This window comes from Bufo bufo, chromosome 5 (assembly GCF_905171765.1).
Source record: "Bufo bufo chromosome 5, aBufBuf1.1, whole genome shotgun sequence".
Classification (NCBI taxonomy): Eukaryota; Metazoa; Chordata; class Amphibia; order Anura; family Bufonidae; genus Bufo; species Bufo bufo.
In genome coordinates this window covers 364413229-364430592 of record NC_053393.1, presented here as the reverse complement: position 1 = coordinate 364430592, position 17364 = coordinate 364413229, and the positions used below count along the sequence as shown (strand labels likewise).

At 42.2% G+C, this 17364-nt stretch overlaps 1 protein-coding gene across 1 annotated transcript in view; it reads right to left on the bottom strand.

Moving 5' to 3' along the window:
• Positions 1–17123, bottom strand: part of LOC121001944 (leukocyte elastase inhibitor-like) — a 38825-nt gene extending 21702 nt beyond the window's left edge. The window contains exons 1-3 of the mRNA XM_040433218.1: positions 16995–17123; positions 9873–10048; positions 5170–5307 (exon numbers count right to left, since the gene is read on the bottom strand). Of these exons, the coding sequence (XP_040289152.1) occupies positions 5170–5307; positions 9873–10040 (306 nt within the window). The 5' untranslated portion in view covers positions 10041–10048; positions 16995–17123. The remainder of the gene's footprint in view (positions 1–5169; positions 5308–9872; positions 10049–16994) is intronic.
• Between the last annotated feature and the right edge of the window lie 241 nt (positions 17124–17364).

The following is a 17364-nucleotide window of genomic DNA, read 5'->3' as shown; positions in this document are numbered from 1 at the left end:
CTTTAGGCTACTTTCACACTTGCGTTTGGAGCGGATCCGTCTGGTGTCTGCACAGATGGATCCGCTCCTATAATGCAAACGCTTGCATCCGTTCAGAACGGATCCGTCTGCATAACTGGTTTTTACAGATCTGATTTTTCACTTCGTGAAAACTCAGATCCGACAGTACATTCTAACACAGAGGCGTTCCCATGGTGATGGGGACGCTTCAAGTTAGAATATACTAAAAGAACTGTGTACATGACTGCCCCCTGCTGCCTGGCAGCACCCGATCTCTTACAGGGGGCTGTGATCCGCACAATTATTGTGCGAATCATAGCCGCCTGTAAGAGATCAGGTGTTGCCAGGCAGGAGGGGGCAGACCCCCTCCCTCCCCTGTATTAAATGTGACCAGTGCGGCCCCCCTCCCTCTATATTCATTGGTGGCCAGTGCGGCCCCCCCTCCCTCCCCAGTATTAAATGTGACCAGTGCGGCCCCCCTCCCTCTATATTTATTGGTGGCCAGTGCGGCCCCCCCTCCCTCCCTCCCCAGTATTAAATGTGACCAGTGCGGCCCCCCTCCCTCTATATTCATTGGTGGCCAGTGCGGCCCCCCCCCTCCCTCCCTCCCCAGTATTAATTGTGACCAGTGCGGCCCCCCTCCCTGTATATTTATTGGTGGCCAGTGCGGACCCCCCTCCCTCCCCAGTATTAAATGTGACCAGTGCGGCCCCCCTCCCTCTATATTCATTGGTGGCCAGTGCGGCCCCCTTTCCCTCCCTCCCCAGTATTAATTGTGACCAGTGCGGCCCCCCTCCCTCTATATTCATTGGTGGCCAGTGCGGATTCCCAGTATTAAATGTGACCAGTGCGGGCTCCCCTCTTCCCCCCCCCTAATTAAAATCACCCCCCCCCCCCATCATTGGTGGCAGCAGAGAGTTCCGATCGGAGTCCCAGTTTAATCGCTGGGGCTCCGATCGGTTACCATGGCAGCCAAGACGCTATTGCAGTCTTGGCTGCCATGGTTACTTAGCAATAAATAGAAGCATTATACTTACCTGCGAGCTGCGATATCTGTGATCGGCCGGGCGCTCCTCCTACTGGTAAGTGACAGGTCTGTGCTATAGGCAATGCGCCGCACTGGTCACATTTAATACTGTGAATCCGCACTGGCCACCAATGAATATAGAGGGAGGGGGGCCGCACTGGTCACAATTAATACTGGGGAGGGAGGGAAAGGGGGCCGCACTGGCCACCAATGAATATAGAGGGAGGGGGGCCGCACTGGTCACATTTAATACTGGGGAGGGAGGGGGGTCCGCACTGGCCACCAATAAATATAGAGGGAGGGGGGCCGCACTGGTCACATTTAATACTGGGGAGGGAGGGAGGGGGGGGGGCCGCACTGGCCACCAATGAGTTAAATACAGGGGGGGGGGGTCTGCCCCCTGCTGCCTGGCAGCACCTTCCAGGCAGCAGGGGGCAGTCATGTACACAGTTCTCAGTATATTCTAACTTGAAGCGTCCCCATCACTATGGGAGCGCCTCTGTGTTAGAATATACTGTCGGATCTGAGTTTCACGATCTAACTCAAATCCGATGGTATATTCTAAACATAGAGGCGTTCCCATGGTGATGGGGACGCTTCAAGTTAAAATATACCATCGGATTGGAGAAAACTCTGATCTGATGGTATATTAATAGGGGACTCCTGACTTTACATTGAAAGTCAATGGGGGACGGATCCGTTTGAAATTGCACCATATTGTGTCAACGTCAAACGGATCCGTCCCCATTGACTTGCATTGTAAGTCTGGACGGATCCGTTTGGCTCCGCACGGCCAGGCGGACACAAAAACGCTGCAAGCTGCGTTCGGGTGTCCGCCTGCTGAGCGGAGCAGAGGCCAAACGGAGCCAAACTGATGCATTCTGAGCGGATCCGCATCCACTCAGAATGCATTGGGGCTGTACGGATCCGTTTGGGGCCGCTTGTGAGAGCCTTCAAACAGAGCTCACAAGCGGAACCCCGAACGCAAGTGTGAAAGTAGCCTTAATAAGTGAAAATTAGGTGACAGACTTTTAATTGCTGTAATTCAGCAGTAATAATTTATTGCAAATAGGAAACCTATTGTTACATTTTTGTTTAGTGTTGTTTTCTTAGTCGCATCCCACAGCAAAAGCCATGGTCCACAGAGAGCTTCCAAAGCATTAGATATACCATGGCAAGGCATTAGATATACCATGGAACACAGTGAAGACAGTCATCATCAAATGGAGAAAATATGGCACAACAGTAACATTACCAAGAACTGGACATCCCTCCAAAATTGATGAAAAGATGAGAAGAAAACTGGTCTGGGAGGCTACCAAGAGGCCTACAGCAACATTAAAGGAGCTGCAGGAATATCTGGCAAGTACTGACTGTGTGATACATGTGACAACAATCTCCCGTATTCTTTATATGTCTGGGCTATGGGGTAGAGTGGCAAGACGAAAGCCTTTTCTTACAAAGAAAAACATTCAAGCCAGGCTACATTTTGCAAAAAACACATCTGAAGTCTCCCAAAAGCATGTGGGAAAAGGTGTTATGGTCTGATAAAACCAAGGTTGAACTTTTTGGCCATAATTCCAAAAGATATGTTTGGCGCAAAAACAACTCTGCACATCACCAAAAGAACACCATACCCACAGTGAAGCATGGTGGTGGCAGCATCATGCTTTGGGGCTGTTTTTCTTCACCTGGAACTGGGGCCTTAGTTAAGCTAGAGGAATTATGAACAGTTCCAAATACCAGTCAATATTGGCACAAAACCTTCAGGCTTCTGCTACAAAGCTGAACATGAAGAGAAACTTCATCTTTCAGCATGACAACGACCCAAAGCATACATCCAAATCAACAAAGGAATGGCTTCACCAAAGAAGATTAAAGTTTTGGAATGGCCCAGACCTGAATCCGATTGAAAATCTATGGGGTGATCTGAAGAGGGCTGTGCACAGGAGATGCCCTCGCAATCTGACAGATTTGGAGTGTTTTTGCAAAGAAGAGTGGGCAAATCTTGCCAAGTCAAAATGTGCCATGCTGATAGACTCATACCCAAAAAGACTGAGTGCTGTAATAAATCAAAAGGTGCTTCAACAAAGTATTAGTTTAAGGGTGTGCACACTTATGCAACCATATTATTTTATTTTTATATTTTTTCTTCCCTCTACCTAAATGATTTCAGTTTGTTTTTCATTTGAGTTGTACAGTTTATAGGTCATATTAAAAGTGGAAAAAGTTCTGAAATGATTTATCTTTGTCCCATTTTTACGTTACAGAAACCTGACATTTTAACAGCGGTGTGTAGACTTTTTATATCCACTGTATGTATGCATACAATTGTGGAACATATGAAATACCTTTTAGATTTCTCATTGTTTGCAGTAGTGAAGCCCAGTAATAAGGCAAACAGAGAATATGATGGTACGCCACCTTATAGTTGCGTTACGTATTCATAGAGAGAACTGATCTATTGATGCTATTCAAGTGGCTATTCAAGTGCATGTGTGTACGAGTTACCTTACATAAACTCAGTTAATTGTATTCTACCGTATATCATGTACTGTACTCAAATATATAAGGGATTGGGAATCTAACCCTTTCATTGCCAGCGCAAGTGTCACACTTTTGACAAACACAAATTAAAACCTGAATAGTAAAATGAAACAAAAATGTTATATCCCCAAAGCCAGATATATTCTGAAAGTAAACATCTGCCATATTGTGCATATGCCACCTAGCACTTTTCAACCATAGGCACCTTCACGCAATTTTGCATTAAAACGTAATGTTTTATAAGAAACGCTTATAAAAAACGCTTTCTGGCTAAATGTCTTGCCCAGACTGCGCACAAGATGTACAAAACCTATTAAAAATGAAGGTTCAGGAGCTTACCCATGCCTATGTCTACAAGCACATATCTACACATATATACCAGAGCTTAATAAAAATAGATCAAAAAGTTCCAGTACACATTTGGAACAAATGCCAGTACACATTTGATTTGCAGAGTCAATAGATATCTTGAGTAGGTGCAGAAGAAGATTAGATGTACTGCCCTACCTCCCCTAAATGTGTCAGAAGACGCATATCTGATTTTCATTGGTAAGATGGGTGATAACATGAATTAAAGTTCTTGTATAGCTCGCTGGGGTCACTGTAAGGATGTAGAGGGGGACAGGTGATAGCAACAGGTTGTCAAGTTATACTAGAGTTGTAATTTTTCTGTGGTGGTATAGAAAGAAAATGTTACAAGATACAAAGACATGAAACTTAACAAGTAAAACCATGTTTCTGACATTCACTAGTGCTGTTCTTACTAGTGCGAAGATAATATCACAGTGCCCATGAACGGTAATGTTCACTTTAAGTAAATATGGCCTCAACAGAGTGTAATGTATGTAAGGCCTAAAAACGAGGAGCATAAAAGAAAAGTGTAACCTGCAACTCTGAGAAATGTTTGCACCCGCTTCTCCATTGAATCACAACAGCTGTAGCTCAAGTGTCCATGATGTGACTCAGCACAGCCCTGAGGAGCCAGTGAGGGCGATGTGCTCCATCTATCAGCTGAATGGGCCAAGGTGACAAGTTCATACAACAGGTGGTGTGCAGCAGAAAGACTACTCCATCACCAGTCTTCAGAAATATCACGTCCGTAAATGGATGTAACAGATTGAAACATTTTGTATTTACTATCTTTTTATCTGAGCCCTGTGAAGAAAATATAGAAATGCTCCTCTTTGTTAGAATTAGGCCTAATGCACACAATCGTACGTATTTTGCTGTCCGCAAATTGTTGTATCTGCATTTTTGAGGATCCATTGACATCAATAGGTCCATAGTCCACATTTTGTGGGCAAGTATAGAACATGGTCTATCTTTTTGTAGAATGGACATACAGATGCAGAAAGCACACGGATCATCCGTGTGCTTTTCGCATCCGTATGTCTGTTCTGCAAAAAGAATATGTTCGCTGAATATGAAGAATATGAAGTCAGAGGGTGAGCAAAAAAAGTGCAGATACAACACAGAGTATCCATAGTTTACAGATACGCAATTTCTGGACCACAAAATGGACACAGTCGTGTGCAAGAGGTCTTACAAATATAATCTACGTAATAAATAATGTAATATTAAACTGTTTGACTTACAGGACGAAAGTTGAAAGTCTGTTCTCCATATAACCGGTTAGCCAGATTCAGGGAATGGGAACTAGATTTCTTATTAATCTGAGCGTTCAGGGTTTGAAAGTTTGAATGAATGTCTTGAACACTATCAAAGTGCAGCACCTAAATGTCCATTCAGATAAAAGAATGAATACATACAGTATATGTTAGATCATTTATAGCACAATAGAAAACCTCACAACTGTTAAATTGTAGCATTACATCCGCCATGAATCTGTCACCAGTCTGAGGGCAGCACAACAGGTGATAGAGACCCTTAGTAAAACACTGGGTCCGCTATTTTGCTAAAATCTGTATTGAAAAGCTCCAATGCAAGTTGAGTATTGCAGTCCCCTCAAAACAGAGCTTTTGACAGGGAGTCTTCATATTAACCCCTTCCCGACTGCTCACTGACTATATACGTCCTATCTGCACATACCCCGTGAAGATAGCACGTATGTAAATGGTCAGGTAGCCCTTTAATCCCAGGGCTGTACAGCTCTGGGATTAAAGCTCCTGCAATCTAGCAGGAGCAGGTCGGGTCCTGGCTGTCAGACGCAGCGGGGACCCTCAGGAGAAGACAGGAGCAGTTTATTACCGATTCTGCCTTCTCCTGTGCCGACAGGATATCGTGGAGTAGTGCAGGGAGGAAGAGCAGGAAGCGTCTCAGCCACTTCCTCTATTAGTTCTGGCGGTCACGTAAATCGCCGGGTTTTTCGGGGCAGGAGCAGAGTTGCAGAGTCTAAGGAGACCCTGATCAGATCTGCGGTTAGTGGTTTTCCCCCAAAATTAAACCTTAAAAAGGGAAAAAAATCTTTAAATAAGACATGCTAATAAAAAGTCTCAAGTGTCAAGTAAAAACATTGCAAAAATTATTTTGGTAGTCAAACAAATAAAAAAGTTAGGGTCACTAAACCACCACGTGCACAAAATCACAAAAAAATGCCAGGTCATTTAGGCCTTTTTTAGGCCAGGTCATGAAAGGGTTAATGACCTCCTGGCGCTCCCTATCCTACTGCCGCTCATTAACATTTCTTTCCTATTGCAGTCATCGGAGGGAGGGAGCCAAGAGCTCATGAATATAAGGACTCCCCAGCATGCGCTGTGTAGTGGACAGCTCCTGCACTTGGCTTGCGCTGGAGCTGTTCAGTGCAGACTTTGGCTAATGACTGAGTCAATTCAAGTAAGTGACCCGTCTTTTGCTAAGGGACTGTCACCAGTTTATGCAGCCCTCAGATAGCATACCATAAAACTGGTGACAAAGTCACTGTAATGTGAGATCCACCTTTCACAAACATTCTTGAGTACTAGGCTGCTTGTGAAGAGCTTTACTTTTTGAATCATATTGTAATGTATCCGGATGGAAAAAACATACACTGTTTGAACTTGCGTGCAAAACCATTAATTTTTCCCTGAACAGACCCTGACACAATCCATATGCCTCATGTGAAAGAGGCCTTACAGTAATAATAATAAAAATTTTAAAAAAACTCCCCACAAGGCTTGAGCATTGGTAGTAACAGAGCCATGACAATTATGACCAATACATTTTCAAATAATCCATATACTTCTCATAATGGGATCTGTCAGGGTTCGACAGGGGCTTAAAGGGGTATTCTGGTTGAATTAGTTATCCCTATCCACAGGATAGGGGATAACTATTAGATCAGTGGGAGTCCTACCACCTTTCTGGGGCCCTATAGCCACTGCAGCCCCCCTAAAGTGGATAGAGTAGCCGGTGGGACATGAGCGTGGCCACTTTATTCATTTCTACGGGAATTCCGGAGATAGCCGAGCGCTGTACTTGACTATCTCTGGAACTCTCATAGAAATGAATGGAGTGGCAACATCCAATGTGTGACTGGAAGTGGCAGTCGTTTCAGGGTGGCTGCAGGGGGTACGGGGCCCCCGTCCTCATAATTGGTGGGGGTCCTGGCAGTAGGACCCCCACCGATTTAATAGTATCCTGTAGAAAGGAGATAACTTAATCTAACCGGAATACCCATTTAACTATAATTCATAGGGCCCCATAGCAAATTAAGATGGGATCAAACAGCATTATAAGTAGCAATAATTAAAGATGTGTATAATAGCACAATACATCAGAAAACCACAAAAAGGTATAATGTTCTTGCACCTGATAGGGACCACCAAACCTCTAGACCCATAGCAAGTGCCATGGCTGCTATGGCTATAGTTACACCCATGGGTTTCAGATATTTTATTAGTACCCCTTATTGTACAGGAAAATGATGGTGTGAGCAGAGCTTGCATCTTATCACCAGGAGTACCCTTATAGTCTGAAAAACACACCTTTTATACTGTATATTTATTATTTAATTCCAGTTGCTTATATACTGTAGCTCCAATATATTCCGTAAGACTGTACAGAGATTGTTAACATTAATATGGGGTCCACGTTCTAATTTCTGTATCTCAAACACAAATATACAATGTGGCCATTTCATATAATCTATTTAACTCATCGGCAGTGTTGGACTGGAATCCCTAGGGCCCACCAGTAAAATTTATTTTGGGGGCCCACAGTAGAGATTCTTTCAAATATTACCTGTTCACACAGCATAGAAACATAGAAGATTGATGGCAGAAAAAGACCACCTTACTTTCACATTAACTTACGGTATATTTCAGGGTGACAGCTATATTGAATTCTACCAAAACCCTTAAAGGATGTTTTCAGGCTCTTGACATTGAGGACTTATCCTCAGGAGAGGTCATCAATATTCGATCAGAAGGCATCCGAGACCTCACTCCCCCATGATCAGCTGTTACTTGAGGGTGCTGGTGCTAAGACTAGCACTTTGAATTGAGCCCAAAGCACAACTCTATTCAAAGTGTAGTGGCCATGCTGGGTTCTTGCATCTCAGCTTCCATTCAAGTGAATAAGAGCTGCCCTATAAATAGATATGCCAAAACATTCACTTATATTTTCATCATTTCTTATTTGTTACTTGTTTAAAGGGGTTCTCCAGGAATTATTCTCAAATACCTTTCATTAGTTATAACGGCTCGTTTTGTCTAGGGAGTAATCATTAGGAGAAATAAAATGGCCGCCATCCTATTAGTACACATAAAACCTGAACTAATCACACAGGAGGACAAGTTACTTCACAACACTGAGGTAAAGAGCTGCCTCATCCTCCTCTCTGCTCTGCTTGTCAGGGATTATGATCCTGAATACAGCTAATAAGATCTTCAGCTGAATCTGTGTAGGAATTGAGTTCATGATGAGACATGATGTACAGAAAAGATGGTGGTGATGTGGTAATGAGCAGCAGCACTTGTATGCAGTCTCCATTACCACCGCCTCACATTACCACAGTTTGTCCTGTCCATCCTCTCTGTACTTCATGTCTCCTCATGAACTCCATTCCTACAGAGATTCAGCTAAAGATTGTATAATTATCCCTGACAAGTAGAGAGGAGGCTGAGACAACTCTTTAGCTCAGTGTTCTGAAGTGACTTGTCCTGCTGTGTGATTAGGACATGTTTCCTGTGTACTAATAGGAGGGCGGCCAGGTTATTTCTCCTAATGATTGCTCCGTAGACAAAACTAGTCATTATAACTAATAAAAGGCATTCACTAATATATTTATAATAAAATAATATTTAAGTATTTTCATTTTCTTAATTCCCAGAGAAACCCTTTAAGGCTTTATTCAAACTATGAGGCAGCTGCATGTAGACAACACTCTGTCTGCCTGCACCGACCAATGGCCAAACAGTTTTGAAGGTAAGTCTGACCACATTTGGACTGGCCCAGAGGGGAGCAGGTGAATGCCCTGAGAGCACTTGAGCAAGGTTGGACCCTAGTCTCACCACGGCACAAATAGCACATGGCACAGTAGACTGACATACTATATACATACTGTCAACTACAACATCTCAACCAGCCTATGTATCCATATAAAAAATTGGGTAGATTATTTCACAAACTACTTAGTTTATTATAGATGCATCTGGTGGCAGAGACGACTTCTAGGTACAGACACAGGTCAGCCAGTACCCTTCATGAAGTCTCTGCAGGGACCCCTATAATCTTGCTGTTACCTGTTACTGTATGAGCAGGTAATATTTGCATGTAGCAGTACAGCAGGCCCCTAGAATTATCTTCAAAATTGTGTGGTTTTTCTATATGTGGCCAGCACAACGTTAGCACACAGAAGTAGAACCTGCTAATGATTGCGCTTTACTTTGTGGAATATATTGATTTAGTCACTCAAATAAATAAAAAACTCTTGTAACAGACTCATGTTAGAAGCATTGTGTATGGTTACAAATTGCAAGTCTAAAGTTCACCAGGTACATGAGTAATTTTTTACAACCTAATGATGTCTACATTAAGCATTGTTACGGCATGGGTTGTTATGGTGAGACTATGATCATTAGATATCCTCAGCTGATAAGAAGCAAATTACTATGGTTTTAGTTGACTCAGAGAACTGACCTATGATACTACATGATATAACCATAAGGAAGAAATATCCAGCTCAGAACTCATGTGGTGATACTTGCTACCAAGGGCAATAAGCAGTTGCATAAACTTCACAACCTTATAGAAATGTTTTCATTCTGCGTAGAATAATATTACATTGCATATGCATTTTCTGATTGTAGATTAAGAGCCACCATAAGCAATGGGTACTGTCTAGGTATATGTTACCTACCTTGGACACTTGTTCAGCAGTTTTACCTTTTGTACCTAAGAATATCATGGCCAATGCTGCTGAGATACTTAGTGGCGAGTAGAAAATATTTCCTTGAGGGTTGTTTTGACATAATGTCCTGAATAAATCAAGTGAAAAATTGTTGCATGCATAACTCAGTGCCTCCATTTTAGGTCCTGAAAAAAGAAATAAGATGGAGTTCAATATGTTGCATGCATACTAAGCAGCTGTACCAACCCCCTTATCTGTTTCTGCCCCTCAGGTCCCATCTTATATACACAGCAGTTTTTTTATACACAAAGATGAAATTAATAAAAATACAACGCCAAGCACCACATAGGGTAGTACAGTAATGTCACGTGTATTTACACGAGTGTAGCTGTAGGTAATGCTCTCAACTTTTTGGGTTGTGATCAGTCACAACCACTGATTAAGCATGTAATGGGTGAAATCACGGAGGCAGCAGATCATGGATCCTTGCTGGCGGAAAACCCGGTTGTCAAAGGATTGTGAAGAAGAAATCGGAGGCACTGATAGTGTCTCAAACCTGTCGATAAAAGAAAGGCCAGCGCCAGACTCCAACGTTATTCAAGATGATTTCAACTTTAATTCCAAAATTGCGACTCGTTTCAGGAAAACAAACCCCTTCTTTATACAAACATTGGATACAAGTCATAGGCATATGCATGGCTATATTTATACAGTACTAAAAAAGCCCTGGAAAACATTTCAAATGAAAAGTGGGCATGGCATGTATTGCAACAAATTAAAAAAAGAATGTGAATAACATATTGCAAAGCTAATAGAATACATAAAATGTTAATTAGTACAGTTCAAAGCACATAAAAGATCGTAATACAAACTTGAGACATTTGTATCTGTGAGCGCTGTAAGCGGGCAGTCTCGGAGGTGAATAAGAGCTGGCACGACCAGTTACTAGGCAGCTGAGGACACTAACAAAGTGTCCTGTTGTGCGCAAATGATTGGGAGCTGGCATGACCAGTTAATAATAATAATACTAATCTTTATTTATATAGCGCCAACATATTCTGCAGCGCTTTACAATTCAGGGGTTCATGTACAAACAGTCATGGACTGAACCCTGAGGAACCCCAACAGCAAGAAGCAGAGGAGACGAAGTGGAGCCAGCGAATGATACACTGAAAGAGTGGTCAAAGAGATATGAAGAAAACCAGGAGAGGGCAGTGTCCTTTAGGCTGATAGATTGGAGCATGGTGAGTAGGAGATGGTGGTCTACAGTGTCCAAAGCTACCAAGAGGTCAAGGAGAATGAGCAGAGAGTAGTCACTATTGTATTTCGCTGTCAGGAGGTCATTTGTCACTTTGGTGAGGGCAGTTTCTAAAAACAAATAGCTGCATATGTGTGCATATATCAAATAGCGCACCAAAAATATGAGAACACACATATAATATAACATGATCCTTTATTGTTTAAAAGACATAAAAAACACAAAATCTGACATAATGGATAATTTAGCAGCAATGCAGGAAAGTGACATAGTGAAAAACGGTCCTCCCCCAGAAGCCACAAGAAGGTCAGCATATATGAGTCTCAATGGAGTATGCAAGCTCTATAGCAAAAGACACAAACAATGTCTGTTAATGCTAACTACATAAAAACACCCATTATGCTACAAACATACTTGCACAGGCCTATATACTCATGCTAATAAACATGTGCCAAGGATCCCAAACTAGAGACACCAAAGAAAATGGTATGACACACTCTAAGCAAAGACAAACAATGAAAAGGCGATAGCCAGTATACACAAGTAGCGTTCAAACAGAAACTTATTGTCACGAGGGTGTCAAGAGCCACGCCTGACTCCGTTATACCCGGGGTCAGGAAGTCGCAGCGGGTGGCTGCGCGCTCTACAGTATGTAGAAAGATAGTGCTGTTTCTTTATGGTAGCTTTCTGGGTTTGCCTTGCAACCCTTTTTGGCTCACTCAGGGATCCGTAGCTCCTTCTCCTCAGCTGTTTCTTGTCCAGCACTCCCAACCTCCTTATATTCCCCTCTCCCACTTCTCTGGTTGCCAGATATAGAGCTTCCTGCCTGGACTTCTATACTGACCCACTGGAGCTGTGTAGCTGTGTTCCCTGGTTATTGTTCCAGAACGTTACCCTCCGGATCCCTGTTGGGCCTTTGTGGTCTGCTGTTGTCGCCCACCTGGGATTATATGTTTGTCTGTATTGTCTGTCCTCTCCTTGGTGTTTTCCTCTTAGTGTCAGTGGTGCGGACTAGTGATCCCACCGCCCCGTTCACTACATAGGGCTCATCTTAGGGAAAGCCAGGGTTTAGGCACGTGATCGGCGTACGGGTGAGGAACCCGTCTAGGGACGTCAGGGCAGTCAGGTGCCAGCCGCAAGGTGAGTCAGGGGTCACCACCTTTCCCTCTCCCTTGGACAGGGCCTTTCCATTTCCCTCCCTTTGCGTGACGCCGGTCATTACACTTATACAGACCAAGGGCCTCAGGAGGACACCAACCCCGATGCACGTTTCGCCCCCAAGAGGAAGCGATATATGAACAGATATTCCAGCCCAGACTGACTGGACTACATTCCACAGTTCTTCTGCATTCTTGGGTTTGACTTTAAAAAACATCATTTTCATGTCATTCCACAAATTCATAATCAGATTGATATCTGGGGATTGGGCTGGCCATTTCATAACATCAATCTTGTTGGTCTGGAACCAGGGTGTTACCCGCTTGCTGGTGTGTTTGGGGCCGTTGTCCTGCTAAAACACCCATTTCAAGGGCATTTCTTTCAGCATAAGGCATAAGGCAACATGACCTTCCAGTATTTTGATATATACAAAAAAAAATGGTTCATGGTTCCTGGTATGTAATAAATGGGCCTGACTCCAGAGTATGAGAAACATCTCCAAACCATTATGCTTGCACCTCCATGTCTTACAGTCTTCACAGTGTACTTTGGCTTGAATTCAGTGTTTATGGGTCATCTTAGAAACTGTTTGCGGCCTTTAGACTCAATAAGAACAATGGGGGCTAAGCGTTGTGTATTCCTTATTAACCCATTATGTTACGATCCCAAGCCATTAAGAAGGCTCCTAGATGACCCATAACAGCCAATCACACTCCCGCACAAATAGAAAAGCATGCATACATCAGGACGCATTTTAATTGTGTCTTACAGGGCTTATTCAGCATACATATAGCCATGCATGTGTCTTGTATCGAATGTTTTTGTCCCCAGAATGTGTCACAATTTTGGAATTAAAGTTGGAATCATCTTGGATAATGTTGGAAACTGGCGCTTCGTCCTTCTTTTATCCACAGGTTTGAGACACTATCAGTGCCTCAGATTTCTTCTTTTATACACAAAGGAAGACATTTATCAAAACAGGTAAAAAGGAATACTGACATAGTTACCCATAGCAACCAATCAGATTGATCCTTTCATTTTCCAAAGGAGAACTGAAAAATAAAAGGTGTAATCTGATTTGTTGCTATGGGCAACTAAGTCAGTTTTCTTTAGCGCCAGTTTTAATTAATGTCCCCAAAAGTCTTTTTACCGTCATCTGGTCTGATGCAGTGCAGAACCACAAGACGCCTCACTGCTAGTAACGTTAACAACTGTGATCAGAATGAGAGGAGAATCGGGGTGGGCGAATTGGTAACTGCAGTTTCAGACTAGAGTCTAAACTAGCCATTTAGTCTAGGAATGCAAACTACTCCGCAAAGAAAAAAATGACTACTGTATGTGAGAATTTCCCTTCTACGCTTATTGCATTCTTGTGAGTTTTAGCTTCTCATTTTGCATTGCTAAACATGCAGAAAGACAGGTAAGACTGGAAAATCAATATAATGGCCACAGGGAAGCCCAGTCCGGCTCTGAAAACAGCTCATGTCCTACAAAGGAAGGGAAACTAAACCGTAAAAATACAAATTGTCACCATAAAAAAACAAAAAAAAACGTCAGTTTTACATAGAAAACAAATAGGCATAAAAACAAGGTGGGGGATGCAATAGTTTCGGACCCCTGCTGATCAGACAGTGGTGGCGTATCTGGAGGATAGGCCATCACTTGTAAAGGGTTGGGCAACCAAATTCAAGAAAAGGTGAGGGACGCATCTGTAAGTTCAAAAGTCAATAAATGTGGACCATTTCAAGATGGTGAGCACCATTAAAGCACCAGTACAGGAAGAAGCAGATGGAGACATTCACTGCTGTGTCTCCGAGACACAATAACAACGTGAGACGGTGAGAACAGGTTTTTTTGCAATCTGTTGCAATTTATGATTGTATGAGGAATCATTTATATTTTAGCGTAAAAAAAAGAGCTTAGCTTCTGACTGAACTGGATATTTGACATCCATGTTATCACATGTCTTTTTAAAATAAAATTATTTATATATATATATATATATATATACACTGCGTGCAGAATTATTAGGCAAATGAGTATTTTGACCACATCATCCTCTTTATGCATGTTGTCTTACTCCAAGCTGTATAGGTTCGAAAGCCTACTACCAATTAAGCATATTAGGTGATGTGCATCTCTGTAATGAGAAGGGGTGTGGTCTAATGACATCAACACCCTATATTAGGTGTGCATAATTATTAGGCAACTTCCTTTCCTTTGGCAAAATGGGTCAAAAGAAGGACTTGACAGGCTCAGAAAAGTCAAAAATAGTGAGATATCTTGCAGAGGGATGCAGCACTCTTAAAATTGCAAAGCTTCTGAAGCGTGATCATCGAACAATCAAGCGTTTCATTCAAAATAGTCAACAGGGTCGCAAGAAGCGTGTGGAAAAACCAAGGCGCAAAATAACTGCCCATGAACTGAGAAAAGTCAAGCGTGCAGCTGCCAAGATGCCACTTGCCACCAGTTTGGCCATATTTCAGAGCTGTAACATCACTGGAGTGCCCAAAAGTACAAGGTGTGCAATACTCACAGACATGGCCAAGGTAAGAAAGGCTGAAAGACGACCACCACTGAACAAGACACACAAGCTGAAACGTCAAGACTGGGCCAAGAAATATCTCAAGACTGATTTTTCTAAGGTTTTATGGACTGATGAAATGAGAGTGAGTCTTGATGGGCCAGATGGATGGGCCCGTGGCTGGATTGGTAAAGGGCAGAGAGCTCCAGTCCGACTCAGACGCCAGCAAGGTGGAGGTGGAGTACTGGTTTGGGCTGGTATCATCAAAGATGAGCTTGTGGGGCCTTTTCGGGTTGAGGATGGAGTCAAGCTCAACTCCCAGTCCTACTGCCAGTTTCTGGAAGACACCTTCTTCAAGCAGTGGTACAGGAAGAAGTCTGCATCCTTCAAGAAAAACATGATTTTCATGCAGGACAATGCTCCATCACACGCGTCCAAGTACTCCACAGCGTGGCTGGCAAGAAAGGGTATAAAAGAAGAAAATCTAATGACATGGCCTCCTTGTTCACCTGATCTGAACCCCATTGAGAACCTGTGGTCCATCATCAAATGTGAGATTTACAAGGAGGGAAAACAGTACACCTCTCTGAACAGTGTCTGGGAGGCTGTGGTTGCTGCTGCACGCAATGTTGATGGTGAACAGATCAAAACACTGACAGAATCCATGGATGGCAGGCTTTTGAGTGTCCTTGCAAAGAAAGGTGGCTATATTGGTCACTGATTTGTTTTTGTTTTGTTTTTGAATGTCAGAAATGTATATTTGTGAATGTTGAGATGTTATATTGGTTTCACTGGTAAAAATAAATAATTGAAATGGGTATATATTTGTTTTTTGTTAAGTTGCCTGATAATTATGCACAGTAATAGTCACCTGCACACACAGATATCCCCCTAAAATAGCTAAAACTAAAAACAAACTAAAAACTACTTCCAAAAATATTCAGCTTTGATATTAATGAGTTTTTTGGGTTCATTGAGAACATGGTTGTTGTTCAATAATAAAATTAATCCTCAAAAATATGCCCGGGAACCTGATTACAAGTGCTCATTTTTCCTGCAGTGCCACCCCAGGTGCTGTTTGTGATGCAGTATAAAAAACGGAAGGTGCTTGAGGGGGTTAGTATATTTTTTATTATTATTATTATAGCCATGTTTCTCCCATTTTTAGAATAAAACAGCTCAGGCAACCTCTTTATCCACTTAGTGACCACGCAAATTTTTTCATCATTGCTTTCCGAGAACTAAAACTTTTTTGTTTTTTCATCAATGTACCTGTATGAGGGCTTATTTTTTGAGGGATAAGTTAAAGTTTTTAATGCACCATTTTGGGTACATATCATCATTGATTAAAGCCAGCTGCCTATCCTAGACCCCTCAGTAAAAAGGTGTATTTGTGGTCTTGATCAAGCGGTGGGTACAGAGAAGAAAACTGATTATGTTCAGCGCTTTTTCTCTCTTGGATGCTAGATGTCCTAAGCCAGAAACAGGTACAACCTCTTTATTGGAAAATCCTTAAAAACATCATGTACAACGATTAAAATCATACCTACGCGTTTCAAACATGTCCTTAATCATGGTATAGTGGTCTTATGTACTAATCAACTCTTTTATAGAATTTCTAAACCTCACAAGGTGTTCTGCAAAACAGAACTAGAGAATTAATCCTATGCTGTTCTTACATACTGCAGTGAACATCATGTGAGAACAACACAGGGTTAATTCTCTAGTTCCATTTTGCTGAACACCTTGTGGTTAGAGATACTATAAAAGAGTTTTAGCAGTATACCATGATTAAGGACAAGTCATACTATGTCTGAAATGTGTAGTATGTTTTTTAATCATTGTACAATATATTTTTAAGGATTTTCCAATAAGGAAGTTTTTACATAGTGCTGGAGATTTTTCGTTTTGAATTTGCTGATAGTGGGTACTGTATGGCTTCACAGCCACAAATAGTGTCCTGCCCTGAAGCATTCTTATGTAATTCAGTAGTTTTATGTTTTACCCTTTTCTCCCTGACTGAACTGGCAACAACGGCTGAACTGCATACACTGTATACCCAGATATTCCAAAGCCAGAGATATACACATATACAAGACAAATGAAGAAGCAACTCAGGTTGCCGACAGGAATATTTTTTCTTATAGTAAGTTTGGATTTTTCTTAAAGAGGGCTGTAAAGAGACCCTTACCCTATTTGCACGTGTCTCTGTTTCCTGCAAAGCTGTCACAGCTGTAGATTTCTCAGGTGGGTAGTGGCCAGTTACTGCAGCTTTCTTCTGCTGTATGTGAAACTGTAACAAGACTCAGGAAGAAGAAGGGGAGGGAGGGTTGTAAAAGCACAGCGGATCTGATGTCATGATTCCTAGGTGATTGATCTAATCTACAAATGACTGCCCAGTGCAATCAATGAACAATGTCCTTTATGGAGATCTTTGCCAGGCATAACATTATAAATTATATATGAAAATTGTAATGTATTGTGGAGATTTGCTCTGGTAGACAGGCTTGTGGACGCAGTCTAGAGGCAACGACAACGTCTTTAACTTAAACAGTTCAGTG